The following is an 18,017-nucleotide window of genomic DNA, read 5'->3' as shown; positions in this document are numbered from 1 at the left end:
ACATACTTTTAAAAGGAAATCCTCATCTAAAATTTTAAATATTCCCACAGGAAATACTCACACAAGCCTTCTGCAAAGATAGAGTGAGTTATCTCTGTAAGAACATACTCACTGAAATTTTGTGTGTATTTCGTTGATCTCTTGCTAAGACATCTAAATCCATTAGCTGTTTACCTTCTGAATTGGTGGACTATGGGGGCTTAAAGGAAGAAGGAAGGGATTTTGTTATACATTCATATAGGATGGTGGGCTAAGGAAAATGCCTATTGATGGAATCCAGGAATTTGAGCGTCTCTCAGGGTTTAAATAGTGTTGTGTCGTCTAAAGGGAAAAAAGTACTTGATGGAATATTTATTACAGAAGTTATTCTATTTAGCATTGTGAGTTCAAAAGATCTTAGGGGAGGGTATTTTAATTTTTATGTGCATAGTAAGTACTCATTTATATCACTAACAAAATGGAATTTAAATGATTATTTATATTTATAATTTGCATTTTTCTTACAATTCAGTTAGCCAGAATTAGATTTTCTGCTTGAAAATTAATGTGGTATTGTTATTTTCTTTAAAGCTACTTGGGCTTTGTCTACAAGGAAATGGTAGTAAATCATTTTTCCTGTTACCTGTTAATTCACATGCTGTTACCAAAGCATATCACAATATTAGATTGAGACATGTTGTAATTAGTAAGATTTCAAATGCAAAGAAGGGACCATCCACTACTTTTTAAAATTATCTTTCTTCTGAGTTTTTAGTAGAATGTATAATTGAATTAGGAAATCCTTGAATGAAATTTTATTTTACACTTGATGTTTCTCCCCCATGAGGTTTCTATTTAATGAGAGGAATACAGTGATTTTTATATTCTTCTTTTTAAATGTATCTTGTGAATGCATGAAACTCTTTTAGAATCCAGATGCTTAATGGAATAAAGTATTTACGTAATATCTTTATAAGCTGCGTGGCATGGTTTAGCATCCTTGAAGAAAAGGCAGAGATCTTGTGCTGAGTGGTTTCTTTATTTCAGGGTTAACTGTATCTGCCGTCCTTTTTGGCATCGCCAGATCTCTGTTGGTTTTCTACGTCCTTGTTAGTTCGTCACAAACTTTGCACAACCAAATGTTCGAGTCCATTTTGAGAGCTCCAGTATTGTTCTTTGATAGAAACCCAATAGGTAAGTCAGACACCAAGTTTCAAAGTAACTATGTCTTATTATCGTACTTAATGCCTGATTACGTTTGATATTTGAGATGCTTGGAAGCAAATCACTGTGCGTGTTGATCCATTTTCTACAAAAAGCTCTGCTGGTATTTTTCACCTATGAGGGGCTATCTGAATATGGGGATATCTGAATATAGAGGCATATAAGCTTTTATTCCAATTTATGTGTGTGTGGAAAGATAAGTGTATGTTCACTTTGCAGAATGATTTAGGAACCGATTTGTTGTGTGGCAAATGAAACACCCCACATTTGATGCAAATATATTTAAATATTTTTGGCTAGTTGCTAAAATATTGGCTGTGTTATATTCTGTTAAGGTAGGTTGTCTGCTAGAACCTTCTTATAATGAATCTCTACACGACGGGCTGTGTGCTTCTTTCTTTCATTTCCCATCCGCTTGTGGAATCACAGAGCTTTGGCATGTGCCGTGTCTATGAGGTTTACCTAGAATGGTAATGAAAAATTAATTAAAACCCAAGATTAGTGAAATGTAAACAACCTTTTCAATAAAATTAACTGTATAATTTACATTGGACTTTTGGTGATATGTAAGAGGCCTTGTGGTCCATAGCAGGTGGATCTTCAGTAGTAAGTTTCTGGATATGAGTGTCCCTGGAGGTTTATCAGTGGTTGCTTCCTCCACCCTCAGGCCTTTGACCTGTCTTGCTGCTGACCTGGGCTCCTATGCAGAGTTAGTTCATCAGCATACATGCCCTCTCTGTTCAGTTGGTTCGACTTGTGGTGAGGCCCAGGGTGGCTTTGTTTTTGCTGGCAATGATTGACAGTACCTTTCAAGGCAGGGATGTGGGCTGGAGGGAGGACAGGAGTAGCCTTGTCCTGGCCATCAGCTAGCCGTGTGACCAAGGCCAAAGCAGATACGTACTGCTGGGCAGGCAAATCTCAAGGCAGGATGTTGTCTGCCTTGCTCTAAAAGTATGGACTCTGGAGCCAGCTGCCTGGGTTCAGTTCTGGTGCTAGTTAGTAATAGTCTGTTAACATTATATTAATATTTATGTGTTGGTTATTTAATTTCTCTGTGTCTCAGTTTTATCTGTAAAATGGGGGTGCTATTCACACACTCATTAATATGTTGATACTGTTAGAATTAATTAGGTTAATACATTCACAGTGCTTAGCATACCCTCAGTGCCTAATGAACCCTAGTGACTGTGACTACATGGTATCTGGGAACTTCCTGTCCTGTGAAATGGGAATAACCGCTGCGCTTCCTGTTTCACAAGACTGTCGTGAGGATTCAGTAAGACTGTTCAGGGCAGCATATTGTGCACATTTATTCAGCACATGTTGTTTAGTCCAGGCACTGTGCAGAGCACAGGACGGTAAACTGCAGAGGCCCACCCAGATCTCGTCTTTTTATGTCATCACAGTGCAAAAGTGATTGGAGGATGATGTGCTCTTATGGCTGTGAAGTTGCTTCAATTTGTCAGTTAATGTGAAAACTACAACCATAAAGTTGGGAGCATTGAGTGGGACTGGGTGTCTGTCATCACAGCCTCCGAGGGCTTGTGACCACAGTTAACCAGGCTCTTCACGTTCAAGACCTGTAGGCTTCTCCAGACGCTGGTTTATTTGTTATTCAAGGATTTGGGACCACGTTTACATCTTCGAGGTCGCTAATCTTAGAGCAGCTGGCACGCTCGTGTTTATGTTGCTTCCCCCTCCTGTATGTATTAGCAGGACTTCATTCCTTCAAGAAAATAGAAGCCCAAATAAGTACTACAAAGCCTAGTTTGCCTAAAAGGTTTAGGGGCCAAGAATTATTTATTTACTCTTTTAGTGGTAGATGCAAACTTTTTGTAATTAAAAATTATAAGTGATCGAGTTTAATTTTCTGTTTGGATAAAAATTTTGTACTTTTTTACAGTTGGAAAAAGTACAGATTCTTACATGGGTAGGAATTATGCTTCTTAGTTGACATTATTGATAGTGTATAACCTAATAATTATATAATACTTTTTAAAATTCCCCTCTACAGTAGGGAGATGGACATGCTTGACTTTTAAGTTGCATTAAATATCTGCGTTTAATGCAGTGTGTGGTTCTTCTGAGTAGCATAGTTTCTCTGCCTGCAATTTAACATTCCAGGAAGCCGATTTTAAAGAGGGTTCCATCCCTCTAAGCTCCAGTGGCTATGTTACTCTCCATTTTGAATCCTTGTATTGGGTGCATGAAGTTTACTTAGTTTGTGTTTTTGTTTGTTTTTTGGTTGTTGTTTTTTTTTTTTTGCGGTACGCGGGCCTCTCACTGTTGTGGCCTCTCCCGTTGCGGAGCACAGGCTCCGGACGTGCAGGCTCAGCGGCCATGGTTCACGGGCCCAGCCGCTCCGCGGCATGTGGGATCTTCCCAGACCGGGGCACGAACCCGTGTCCCCTGCATCCTCAGGCAGACTCTCAACCACTGCGCCACCAGGGAAGCCCCTACTTAGTTTGTTTATATAATTTGATACCTTATTGCCTACTGGTCTTTCATAATCTGTTCCTTAGAATGGCAAAAGCAATGTTTCTTTTTTCTCTTTTCTTCTTACCTTCCCATTATCTCACCGATCTCTCTGCTATGCTTTCTTCCTTTGATGTATTTTAATAATGGTATTGTGTGTGTTTATTAAAGTGCCACACATTTTCAGGGGCCCTGACCTTTCTTACACGATTTGATTGCAGCTGGATTTGAATAGTATAGTGCCTTTGCAGATGTGGGCTGTGTCCCTGTGCTGTTTGCTGCGTCCGCCTCTTCCTAGCCAATCTTTTCTTTTATCACCGAAGCTGCATTTCACTTGTATCAGATCTTCATACACAGGTAACGCAAATCTCAGGTCAACGGTAAATCAGTTAGAAATTTAGAGATCATTTCTATTTTGAATCCAAATTGTGTTTCCGTTGAACAGGCAGAAATTGTTTTATTTTCTACATCTGGCACAAGAGGGCAGCATGATCTACATTATTTCAGGGATATAATGTAAGGGGCACCTTATTGCAAAATCTGGTTTTTTTGTATTAAAGATTTCTTGGAAATTCCATTTTTATGTCTTGAATCTGTATTTTGTAGTATTGATACAGAATTTTAAAAACATTGTTGTGGTTTATTATGTGTGAAACAGTAAACTCTTGTTGTCCTGAAATATCTAGCATTTCAAACAAGGTATTTAGATTTCTTTTTTTTTTTTAATAACACGTTTGGTTTTTTTTTTTTTTTTTTTTTTTGTTTTTTTGGCCGTGCAGTGCGGCATGCAGGATCTTAGTTCCTCTACCAGGGATCGAACCTGCCCTCCTAGCAGTGGAAGCACGGAGGCTTAACCACTGGACTGCCAGGGATTTCTTAGTTTATATGTTGTACCCTACTAACTGGAATAGACTGCTGCTGACTTTTTTTTTTTTTTTTTTGGCTGCTTTGGTTGCTGCGTGCCGGCTTTCTTTAGTTGCGGCTAGCAGGGGCTATTCTTAGTCGCGGTGTGCAGGCTTCTCATTGCGGAACATGGACTCCAAGTGTGCCAGCTTCAGTAGTTGTGGCACGCAGGCTCTAGAGCACAGGCTCAGTAGTTGTGGTGCCCGGGCTTAGCTGCTCCGCAGCAGGTGGGATGGGATCTTCCCGGACCAGGGATCGAACCCGCGTCGCTTGCATTGGCAGGTGGATTCTTAACCACTGCACCAGCCGGGAAGCCCCGCTGCTGACATCTTGACTGGATATATTTTAATTCCTGAAGGGTAGAATATGGTCAGTTGTAGGACCTGAGTCAAACATGAGTTTTGTAAGAAATATGACCACACAGTTTCTTCCATTTTCATCCATGCCATCAGAGTCAGCAGAAATATTTTATTCTTATCAAATGTCTAGAATTTCACCCTTTGTTTTGGAGACAAGATGAGAAGATAGTTGTCCTGCTTTTTCATGCCTACTCCTTGTGACAAAACACTCGGCTGAGTGCTTGGAGTGTAATGGATTCCGGATAAATAATTGTTTATTTTCTGTCAGTTTGTTAATTTGGCTCTAAGAAACTGTGCCACCAGCATTGCTAGATGTTGTATTTCTTCTCTTACGGAAACATGAAGTTAATTGGATTGTGGCCAATAGGTTCATTTCACGTGACTGATTTTTCTGCAGTGTGCACACGTGTTAGTTCACTTATTTATGCATTCAGTGTAAAAAGAAAGGTACAAATGTATATCCTTAGTTTTTCTTTACAGATCAAGTTAAGTTAGAGCTAACGCATTATCAAAAGAGAAAAAGTACTAATTTCTTTTGTTCTTTTTATTCTTCTGGTAGCACTACAGTTTAAGAGAAGACATATTCTTTTATCTTCCGTAATCAAAACTCTAGAATTGCCCTAAGGATTAATATTTCCAACTTGACTGAGTGGGAAATGAGGCTCTGCAGATTTCACGCATGTAAAATACCCCGAATTAGGATGTGCATCATGTAGGAACTGAGGGTTGGAGCAAGGAGGAGGGTAGTGGAGGTTTGAACTATTGCCGTTTCTTTAACCTGGAAAGGGAGTCCTTAGCCTCCACTACAAGTTGCTAATAACTTGTGAAGAAGTGAAAAGTGATTTGAAGGCAACGTGGTCAGCTTTTTGTACTGTGAGCTTTTTGTACTATCAGAATAACCCTCTTGCTCTACTATTTATAAAATCGGTTGCCAACAGACCACTGCCTTGCTAGAAAAAAGAGTCATCCGTAGGGAAGAAGAATAATTGCAGGGATACCTGTCTGTTTATTCAGTGCAAACGACCACTGAGGTTAGTGCTAAATGCATATTTTTAACAAGTATAATATTTCAGCACTGTCAAAATTTCCTTGATGATAATAGGCCTGTTAAATTATAGCTCTATAAGTTAGGAGGTAAGATGGCTCTGCTTAGCACACAGTAATCTATGCTTGTTCACACAAGTGATTCTGCTGAGCAGGTAGCATGTTAGAACAAGAAATACTGGTCCTGAAACCTCTGATTTATGGTAGGTGTTGTTTTGACACAGCATCATTCAGACGATTTACAAGGCAAGGCTTCGTGTTAAAATATTTCACCAGTGTCATCATTCGTCACCGACATAAATATTCAGTAGTGATGCTGGAAAATTGGTAATACGCCCATTCATGCCAAATCACTTGCTATGTTTCCTTTCAAGTGAGATCTGTTGTGGATATGGTTAAAAGAAACTATGATTTTTCTTCCTTGAGAACAGATGAGCTGTAAGTAATTGAGAATAAGAATAACAACTATCCTGACAGCGTTCATGTACTCATCTTGCCTAGGTTGCTTTTAATTCTGGCTTAAGTCCTACAGCCTCCCCCCGCCTTTGTTTTTCTTCCCTTTCTTTGCTTAGTGCACATTGTAGAGAACATATTTATATGTACATTAGTTAAAGAGGCTTTTTGTGTTCAAAGGAAGAAGTTAGTCATCATCTGAAAAGCTTTGTTGCAAAACTAAAACACACATTTCCCCTTTCATTTTTCCTTGTTAAAAATAACAAATGCAAGTGACTATAATGGGAATAACACAAAAGATTTCATCAATCATAATGATTCTCCATGGCCACATAAATATTACTTTTTCAGGTTTCAATTAAACAGCTAATAGTTTGAAGTAGGTGGGGTAATTAAACCCTGTTGGGTTGTGACATATTAAAAATAATGTTTTCCACATAACAATGGTTATATGTACTTAAAGTCTTATCAGGGTGATATTAAGTCATATTTTATGGGTGTTGCTCATTTACTGCTAATAGTATCATAGAAGCCTTTGTTACGAGTTTAAATAGTTACATATATTTGATTATCATTGTTATTTTGTCAGTAATCTCTATAATAAAGGTGATTATTATAGCACTTGTCTACACCTGGTAAATATTGCAACATTTTGGTGTACATTTTAAATCTATTAGAATGTTCTGATTACTCTTTATCCATTTTTTTTTCTCCATTAATCAGCATACATGGAAATACGGACAATTTAGTAACAGAGAAAGCACTGTCGTTCTCCAATAAAATGTTAAAAAGATAAGATTTGAGAAGCTTGTACCGTGTTCAGTGTGCTAATGGTACTGTCTCCGGAGATTGTTAAGGATGACATTTTACTTGATTGCGTTTAAAACTTTTCTAACATCATAGGATATAGAAGTTCTCCACTTCATTTTAATATGTGTTGTCTCAACCTTCAGCTTAATTGGAGCCAGGCAGTCTTTGGTACCCAGGACTTCACTGCTGTATTCCATTTTCTGGTCTTAGTGTGCTCAGTAATTTGGCATTATTTTATGGGACGTACGAATTCTAGTGCAGTTATCCCTTGGTATCCTCGGGTGGTTTGTTACAGGACCCCTGTGGATACCAAAGTCTGAGTATGTTCAATGTCCCTAATACAATCTATGTGCATCCTCCCATATACTTTAAATCCCTTCTAGATTACTTATACTTTTACTTATATAAGCAAATTCAAGTTTTGCTTTTTGGAGCTTTCTGGGTTTTTTTTCAAATATTTTTGATCCATGGTTGGTTGAATCCAAGGATGTGGAACCCATGGATGGGAAGGCCCAAGTGTAAGTATAATTCAAAAACTGTTATTTAACAACACCTGCCTCCCCAGACATAAACACACACACACACACACACACACTATTACTTCAACCTTGTAGCTGTTTGTGACAGTCAGAAAATACATCAAAGTAGTTTTATGACACAGTTCATTGCTTTTGTACAGCTATTTCAAGAGAAATTGGAATAGTTCTTCGAGGTCGGATTCAACAACAATAAACATTAAGTATATCAATTTCCTGGATTGAAAATTCCATATGGTTTTGCTTTACGGCCAAGTCTTTCCCCTCAAAGATTTGATTTCAAAGCTCTCCTATGACACCATGGGGCGAAGTTTGATTTTCATTTTCTAACTGGAGCCTTCATCTTCTGTTACCATTTCTTCCCTGCCTCCCCTTTATTTTAAACATTATTAGTATTATTTTGCCATGAAGAGAATGGGAAAAAATCCAAATATTAATAACATTGAGCCAGCAATGTTTTATTTCACATAAAGTTATGTTTTAGTTAATTAATTAATTAATTTTCAAAATATTTATTTATTTATTTATTTATTTGTCTGTCTGCGCCGGTCTTAGTTGCGGCATGTGGGATCTTCTTTGCCGTGTGAGGGATCTTCCTTGAGGCGTGTGGGCTCTTAGGCCTCTTAGTTGTGGCATGTCGGGTCTAGTTCCCTGACCAGGGATCGAACCCGGGCCCCCTGCATTGGGAGCCTGGAGTCTTAGCCCCTGGACCGCCAGGGAAGTCCCCATAAAGTTATGTTTTTAATCTCTATAGTGCTTTTCACAATTACAAGTAAATTATAATTTAGGTAGTTATGTATTGACTGCCTGTCTCCTCTGTTGCCTTGTGCTCTCTGCCCTCCTAGAGTGTATCTGTGGTGTTAACTGTGAAAGCCTCCAAATCAGGATTGGGCAGCTGTAGCTGCTTAGTAAGTATTTGTTGACTGGATAGAAGAAAGGGTGTTCAGGAGTGGATCTGAATATCTCCATGCCATGATCTCAAAGGACAGTGGAAGTTTACAGTCTTGAAAGAACACTTGGTGTTTATATTAAATTGAATTCTTCCTTATACTTTATTTTCAAAAGTAGAATTTGTAATAGATTATTTATCGTGGACTTTGTTTTTGGTATTTGATGGCATGAAGAAAAAAACCACACGTATTGGTTCTTTGGAAGCTGCGGCTCATAGAACCAGACTATGGAAGGTTCCAAGTTCTCCTAATGCCAGTCAGTCATGGAAATGAAACTGTCGAACACCTGATACGTTTCCCTGTGGTTTAGTTGTGCATTGAAGACGAATCTTGGCACTTAAGAGGGTTAAATATTTGATACCTTGGTAGTTTTACCTTATAAACTACAGTCCCTTAAGAAGTAAAGAGGGGGAATTGAACCATTTTAAAATGTCAGTAGACATAAGTAAGCTGTTATTAGACAGGGAGCTGAGATGTAGGTGGAGATGTTGCAGTGTTCCCGCTCCGCTAGAACAGAGCTTTGGAAGAACTGTCACTTGACTTTTAACTGGGGCTTTTTTACTCATCAGAATGACCATTTGTTGGTCATTTACTGGTTGTGAGTTGTGGTCCCAAGCATTGGAGCAAAAAGTCCTGCCTTCAAGGCATTTTCAAATTTAAAAACTTGCCACCAGTGGATTGTTTATTATTATTTTTTTAATCTAGTGTTAATATTCTACAATTCCATATAGAAAAGATACAGATTCAGAGGCCTGTGGGCTCTTAGTTGCAGCATGTGGGATCGTAGTTCCCTGATCAGGGATTGAAGCCATGCCCCCTGCCTTGGGAGCATGGAGTCTTAACCACTGGACTGCCAGGGAAGTCCTCTTTGGGCTTTTTAGAAGTGTGTTACAAGTGCTTTGACAGTACGTAGAACATAAGCAATGACATTTTCTCCATAAGTAATGTTATCATTGCAATCAACTACGATCTGTTTAGTGTTCTTTTCATTCTTTTTTTTTTTTTTTGCGGTACGCGGGCCTCTCACTGTTGTGGCCTCTCCCGTTGCGGAGCACAGGCTCCGGACGCGCAGGCTCAGCAGCCATGGCTCACGGGCCCAGCCGCTCCGCGGCATGTGGGATCTTCCCGGACCGGGACACGAACCCGTGTCCCCTGCATCGGCAGGTGGACTCTCAACCACTGTGCCACCAGGGAAGCCCTCTTTTCATTCTTGGTAACCACGATTATTCTGTTAAAAATTTCCCCCTCATTTAGATAGAAAGTCCATCTGACAAGCTTCAAAGTGCATCTTGAGTGGAAGTTTATTAAAATACTGTGGTTAAATGGAAAGATATCATGAAATCAAGTTCTCTGTTCTGGAAATATTTTCCTTTCATTTCTTTTTTGCATCTGCATTTTAATAGATTGTATCCCACGGGGAAATGTTTCAACAACCTCTTGAACACCTGGAAAGTCTATTTTAGACTTGTTATGTGTTTAAGAACCTTTATCCAGACATTATTCCAAACACAGTCACGCCCCTCATGATGGGGAATCCTGCCTCTGGGTCTGCTGCTGGGAGGAGGCAGTGCCCCAGAGCAGCGTGTCGTTAACACGTCAGGAGAAACCAGAGTATCTGCCCTGGTTGATTTTCAGCACCAGTTCCTGATTTGGGGATGTTTAAGTCGATAATTAGTTAATGATTTCTCTCTGAACTTCAAGTGGATGTTTCTAGAAGCGTTCTTTTGACTCAGTGACTGAACTTATTCTTTCCGCTGCTTGAGGCATATAATGAAAATGTATAGAGACTTTTGAGGGTGTGGTAAGAAAAACAAAGCTTCCACCTCTTTCTGTTCTACACAGAGATATTTGAACAGATACCACAGTGCATGTGGATTTGGCCTTAAACATATTTTCTTACATAAATAATTCTGTTTATCTAGGTCAGTAGCAGTGCTTTGAGATGTAGTCAAGATCATGGATTAATTTTTTTTCATTACCTTCACATATTTAAACATAGAATAAGAAGAAACTGCTTTCTTACATGTAGTCATTATTTTTAGAATTTTTAAAATCTTTTCTGTTGGTGTCAGACTGGCATGGGCTCATAAAATTTATTTTCTTTGGTGGAACTATAAATTTATTATTTTTCCTTTTTGGAAAATAAAGTGGCAGTAATATCTTAAAATTATATCTCATGGTAATATAAATCTTCACTATATTTTCCTCTTAGCATAGAAATGAAAAGGTTGTCAAATATGGGTTAATGAGTTCCACCAATGGGTGATACTGTAGACAGAAATATTTCTTATTGGTGCCAAGTTTTAAATGTTACTCTTGACATAATCCTGTAAATAGAAGGAAAATAAACACGTATTTCAAGATGATGAGTAATCAGTGTTGCTGGAAAATTGTTCTTCCTTGACTTCAAGATTAAATAAATAGTTGTTGACATAAATAGCCATGCTAATAAAAGGCAGCACCTGTGTAATCCAGTCAGTGGTTTAGCCTACAATCAGATAAGCTGCTGTTTTTTTAAACAAATTGTCAAGTCTTTAGACCAGGTGAGTATATTTCAGTCATACATTAGGGAATTTTAAAACTTGAATGCGGGAGGTTTAATTCCCCTTTATATCAAATTTTCTAACCACTCACATCTCCTTTCACAAAGTAGACACTAAAAGAGTTTCATGCTTAATTGACGTGGCCTTCAGGTGTTTCGTCTCTTAGTTCTTGTTATAACCAAGTTGCCAACTTCTTAACATAAGATTAAGGTTTGAAATTTTAGGTAACACAATGAGTACCTTATAGGTTTTGGATAAACATTGAGTATTTTTAAAAATATACCTCATCTTTTCTCTCCCCTTAATTCTTATGTCCATTTTTTATTTGATATCAGATAAGAGAACTTTGATTGTCATCAGTAGTCACTTTAAAGCTGTTAATGGAAATGGAGTTGGGATGTAGGTGGAGATATTGCGACGTCTCAGATCTGCTAGGACAGAGCTTTGTAAGAGCTGTGCCAGTCACTTCACTGGCACAAACAAGATCCTCTTGATTGAAGCACAGTTATCTTAAGCAGCATTGATGTGGGCTGGTGGTGGTGGTGGTGGTGGTGGTGTGTGTGTGTGTGTGTGTGTGTGTGTGTGTGTGTGTGTGAATGAGAGAGACTTCTTTTGAGTTAGATTGTCACACCAGAATAAGATTCATATTATTAGATTCTATTAAAGAGATGTAAAATTTAAGGTTTGAATATTAACCAGCCAATAAAGTGATCTTTGACTTTACCAACACCAAATTGAATGGTTTTCCTTTATTTTACAATAGTGGTTTTGACTACTGTAATTTGGTATCCACGGTGCCCAGTGGTAAAGAGAACAGACTTTGGAATCAACCTGCCTGAATGTGAATCCAGCTTGGCCAGCGACAGATAGACCTTTGTCCAGTCATTTAAACTCTGTCTGCCTCAACTTTATCTGTACAGTGGGGATGATTGTATAATAATAGTACCAACGTTTTTTTATGTGTGTGAGAATTACTTTATGTAAAGCATGTAAAGCAATGCCCAGGAAATAACTGACATTGATTGAATTTTGACTAAGTGACATCATGAAATTTTAAAGATTTTTCTTTTTGTCTTTTTTTACCCCTACAAAATCCAGAGGAATATGTTAATTTTGATAAAATGGTGGGAAAGGATGTGTGTATTTTCCCAGATGCAAGGAAAAATATGTAAATGATCAAGACTAACAACCTACAAAGCAAAATCAACTGCATGTTTTTTGTTTGTTTGCTTGTTTTGTTTTTGTTTTCATCGGGGCTTAGCTTCATTCCCGAGTTCATTTTAATTTGGTTTCACAGCAGGAGCTCAGTTTTGCATATAAGTACCAAACATCTGGTCTGTTTTGTTTGTTTGAAAATGATACGGCTGAAGTTTATTACAGAAGTCTATTGTGTAATTAAGTAAAGACAGTTTGAACTTTTATAATATAACTTCTATTTAAATGGAACACTGTAATTATTCCAGGGAACGGCTATACTTCTTAGGAGCAGCAGGAACTTACTATTTTTTAAAGAAAACGCTGTAACTGGTCAAAATGTATTCACCTTTTCCAAAAAGCATGAAAAATGGCAAATTTCACAAGTGAAAGTTAAAGTTGACCTAAGGCAGTTTTAGATTGTCCAGCCTTCAAATTTTATTCATGGGATGTTTTTAGAGAAATTTCGTGGTTTGTTCACTCAGGTTAATTCCAGGCAGTTTTCCTGCATTTCTGTCAGATGGACATTCTGATACTTCAAAACTTCTTCTTGCACAAAATAATGGTTAAAGCAGCTTGGGATGAAAATGAGATTCCCTGTTAGTTGTTATAAACTGTAGATTACATTTTTAATGCAGTTAAAGGCATACCAAATGCAATAGAACAGTTTTCCTATAAATATTTCTCAATTAGCATTAATAAACTAACCATGTAAATGCCATAACTTACTGGCTGGGTAAAATGGCATTGAGGTCAGTGATGAATACATAATTTTGGGTGGAGAGACCTAAGTGAAGACAGAGAGAGTACTTGGTTAACACCTGCCTGCCAGGTGGCTGTATTAGTTAGGCAGGGAGCACCTACCTCGTCCCAAGTCTTGGCATTCAACCTCAGTTATGTCTGAGAGGCCTTAAGCTCTGAAATTCCATGATTTTCTCATCCTGCAGAACTGGCTTAGAAATAATTTGATGAAGAAGAAAACCAAAAATAGGTTGTAAGGACTTGGAGGATTTTTGTGATAGTAGTTTCCGCACACGGTATAATGTTTCAGAGATCTGCTGCACGACAGGTTTCGTCTGTTGGCAGTTATAATGTAGTTCCCTATCACTGAACATACATCAGCCTGAAGTGTGATAAATTTGGACGACCGCCCTATGTCTTGTCATTTCAGAGCAACGTTGTAAATGTATTTGACAGTTTAAACTTGTTAAAATACCGTCTCTTCCATTGTTCCATTTCACCTTTAATACCATCGAAGCACAGGAAATTTTTTGCAGTCTCTTCTGCCTCTGTCAGCTGCATGGTCTTCTTTACCTTCTTGCCGAATCCTCTCGTTACTGTCCCCACTGGTTTTTGTGTGGAAACCATAGAGATAGGCTGCCTCGAATTGAAAATAAAGAACCCGTTTGCCCCAAATCATTAATCATCATACAGATTATATAACTCAACATTTAAGAAGCATCTGCATCTGCCAGTGTGCTGGGAATTTTGCATAAGGTAACCAGATACTGTAGTCTGAAATCTCCATGGCCATTTTCTAAAGATCCGGCACCCATTCCTGCATATTATATTTCATTATACAATAATGGCAGCTCTTCAGGTAGAGGTGAAGTTATGTTTAGCGTAGTATTTCCTATGAAATGGATGTGGACATGGTATTCATCAGAAATTGTTTCAGAAATTTCCATGACCTGGACAGTCTGCACAAAACAGGTATTTCAGTGTGTATGAAATGAATGGATAGGTGTATCTGAGTGTGTGGGTATGAATTCTTTGATCTTCATCTTCCTCATTTTGTTTATCCAGCTTTTACATGAGCTTCTTGCTTTTATCAATTTTCAGAAGGATTTAGCATTTGAAAATGAATTAGTTCCAGAATGGGGATCAGAGATGGATCTTTCATCTGCAAGGAGGATTACTGTTTCTGAAAACTAGATGATCATTTTTGCCTGTTCTCGTGGCGCTATTTTTTGAGACTTTTACTAGTACCTTGTCATGACTTTTAAAAAAGGTATATTTGTCCCCTGTTCTCGTGGCACTATTTTTAAAGAGACTTTTACTAGTGCCTTGTCATGACTTTTAAAAAAGGTATATTTGTGGTACAACATTGTATAAGTTTAAAGTGTACAACATATTGATTTGGTATATTTATATTGCAGTATGACTGATATTGTGTTAGCTGACTAACACCTATGGCATCACATAATTATAATGTATTCTCATGTTGGGAATGATTAATATCTAGTCTCTTAGCAAATTTAATACCTGTAGTACAGTTTTGTTGTCTGTCATCACTGTACTGTGTTTTAGGTCTCCAGGGCTTATTCATCTATTAATTGCAGATACAGACCTTTAAACATCTCATTTTACTGTCTGGTTTTATGAGTTTGATCTTTTTTTTTTTTAGATTTCATATATAAGAGATATCATACAGTATTTGTCTTTCCCTGTCTGACTTATCTCACTTCGCACAATTTCCTCAAAGTCCATCCATGTTTTTGCAAAAAGAAAAAAGAATTTTCTTTTTTCCCATGGCTGAATAATATTTCACTGTGTGTGTATGTATCTATGTATTTATCTATACGCATAACATCTTCTTTGTCCATTCATCTGTTGATAGACTCTTTGGTTGTTTCTGTATCTTGGTGATTGTGAACAATGCTGCAGTAAAAACAGGAGTGCATGTATCTATTCTGCATCCTGTTCCATTTCTGTCTTGACTTTCAGAATACAATTTTTGTAATTTTATAACTGATCATAAGTTAGGAAAATGTTAGATCTGAAATTTATATTATTTGATATTATAAGAAAACATGTGGGATCTTGGTTTCATACTGAGCTCTTCTTTGGTATTTAAGTCACTCTTGGGAGTGAAAACAGCAAAGCACACGTGTGAGCGTTTTTTTCCCCTAACTTAAATGGGGAGGAGGAGTCAGAGAGTCAGAGAGTTAGTTCTCAGATCCTGTCATATTAGAAATGCCATTAAGCATCCCATGATGTGTTCAATAATTTGCATAAAGAGAAAACTACCCTTAGGTAGGCTATTTTGGAAATGTAGTTTAATGTTTAATAGGGTTCATGTTGGCTTTAAATGGGAGAATATTATGGTTAGAGGACTCGGAGTGGCCAGAATGGAGATCTGAGAAGGTTCCTATTGGGGAACCACAGCAAAACGACTCCCTGTATTATAGGAGCCCCACCCAGCTCATTGGTAGATCTAAAGATATGGCGGTGCTATAGAAGATTGGGTAAGTTCTCGCATAGGTTTAGTTTAGATAAACCCTGTTACGAACCAGGAGCTTAGAGTTGATAATGATGGCAGCCTGGAGCCATAGATAAATCAATCCAGGTGAAATCCCACTTAAAACCACCTTTTCTCTTTCTTTTATTCAGGCTTTGGTACCTAGTTCATTTTTCACTCCCTACCCCATGCCCCTACTCCCCAAATTTATGGTGACTGGAAAGAGAAGAGATTTTTCAGTTGTCTGTTTTACTGTCTGTGTCATAACTTTTTTTGCAGTGATGTTAGTGTTTTGCTTTCTTACTTGTTTGACTGTCTGATATAGAAGTGAAAAAATATTTGGAAAGTTGCAGGAAAATAGTGCCTAGAATATCTTATTATTTAGTCTCTATAAGGCCCAATATTTTACAGTGAGACAGTTTTATTTCTGCTCATTCAACTTTTGCTTATTCGCCTTATCCCAATTAGTATAAGGATAGGATCTAATCCTAATTTTAGCCATCTTTTTGTTTTTTGTTGTAAACTTAGGTGCATAACCTGGAAGTATCACTGTTTTCTTGGTTCCTGGGAAAACCTGTTTCTAGTGTCATTTAAGTTTTGATAGAAATGCAGAAATAGGGTTTCTGAACTGTTGCGGGCTTGGCCGGCTCCCTGGATGATGGTTGGACCAGCTTCTCCTTTGTTGGGCTAAAGTAACCCAGTGTCGTGGTCCTGGTCCCCAGTTGTCCGTCGTCCCCCAGCATGCCTCCCTTCTCAGGTTCTTTTCAAATATCGTCTGAAACATATTAAGATTTATTTATCAAAAATGTCATTAATCCCCGGGCACGTGACATGCCCCCGCCCAGTATAATATGTAATTTAGTGAAAGGTTGCGTATGGGGCTTTCTGTTCATGTGATAGCCTGTGTTCTCTCTCTTCACACTGCACATCAGAGCAGTATTAAGTTCCTGGGTTTTTGAAACTTTTTGTTTCCTTTGTTGAGGACACAGGTTAGGCAAAAATAATTGGCTGATAAAGACTGCATCTGGACAAAAACAGAAACAAATGAGACCTAGGTGAAAAGTGAATTGACCTAAAAAATCCGAGGATAAGGAATAGTGTGTTTTGATCTGAGAAAAGTAAAATGTTGTCTTGGGCTCTCTTCTCCATGCACATTTTGATACATTTCATGACATTTGAAGGCGAGAACCATTCAGCCTTGGGCCTCCTTGCAGCCTCCACATTGTAACGTCTTGGTGACTTAAAGCTCTCTTACTCCTTTCTGATGAAAATATTAGCAATTTCGGAATTGTGACTAGTGGATCTATTTGGTTCTGAGGAAACCTTTCAGTAATGGGACTTTTCATCTGAGGCCTGTGAGCCCATGACTGTCCAAGAGATTGGGATCTTGCAGTGATTTTGCTTCATTACGAGCGTACACCAACATTATTTAATGCAACCAAGTTTCAAATGCTGCTAAGGAACACAGTTAAGGTCATGGTCTTAAAGGACTTTTATGTCCTGCAGAAGCTTGATTTTCGCCTAATATGTAGAACAGCTTGTGCAGTATAGCTCTTGGGAGGTGAATATTTGTTCGTGTAGGTTACAATCGCCAACGTACCCTGAGAGTGATGGGAATGTCAGGCAGAATATGTATTTTGAGAAAAAAGAAGAACTAGTATGCAAAAATTAGTCATGGAAATCCATAAATACCAGGCCAAGAATATTCCTGCAGATGTGTCAGTTGGGTTTTACTAGGAATGATGGACAGATTCATTTGCAGATTTTCCTAATAGAGAATTTACTTAAAAGTTCAGCAAAATTATGTCTTCATAGGTTTTAAACCCTTTCCCCCTTACATAGAGATTTCTCCTTTCCTTAGTTGCTAGAGTTTTCTGTTGAAAGAATGCACGAGAAGCCTTTTATTCTATGGATTTCTTTTTAACTGTCCCTTAAGAAATACATACCAATTCTCAAGAATAGTACCCTGGTGCAGTCTTTGGTAGCCTGGATTACTGAGATGGTTTGCTGTTCATATTGTTTGCTTGTGCAACGAGAAATCGGGTTTTAATACCTGATGAATACCTGCAAATTCTTTGGTTAATCTGTATCTTGTCCTTAGACGAGCTTTGTTGCCTTTCCTTTGAGGCCGTGGAATATCCATAGGCTTCCCTCCCCTCTGAGGGAGACGAGAATGGAGACACCCCCTTCCCACAGTTGAGGAAATGCAGAGCCTGTGGGTGTATCCATCCTGCGTGCTGGTGAGAGTGCACTGGGCTGACTTCTCGGGTGAGGAGAGACTTTGAAGAAGCAGAGCCTGAGGCGGG

General features: G+C 38.2%; 1 protein-coding gene across 5 annotated transcripts in view; it reads left to right on the top strand.

Annotated features, from left to right (window-relative positions):
* ABCC4 (ATP binding cassette subfamily C member 4) overlaps positions 1-18,017 on the top strand; it is a 216,277-nt gene that overhangs the window by 109,207 nt on the left and 89,053 nt on the right. For 4 of the 5 annotated variants that reach the window (XM_060079793.1, XM_060079790.1, XM_060079794.1 and 1 more), the window contains one exon: positions 1,027-1,173. The exons of the other annotated variant lie outside the window; for it this stretch is intronic. In XM_060079793.1, the coding sequence (XP_059935776.1) occupies positions 1,027-1,173 (147 nt within the window). The remainder of the gene's footprint in view (positions 1-1,026; positions 1,174-18,017) is intronic. 5 annotated transcript variants of the gene reach the window in all.

Source organism: Mesoplodon densirostris, chromosome 17 (genome assembly GCF_025265405.1).
Source record: "Mesoplodon densirostris isolate mMesDen1 chromosome 17, mMesDen1 primary haplotype, whole genome shotgun sequence".
Classification (NCBI taxonomy): Eukaryota; Metazoa; Chordata; class Mammalia; order Artiodactyla; family Ziphiidae; genus Mesoplodon; species Mesoplodon densirostris.
The sequence above is the reverse complement of the archived record's forward strand: the minus strand, read 5'-3'. Positions and strand labels throughout refer to the sequence as shown.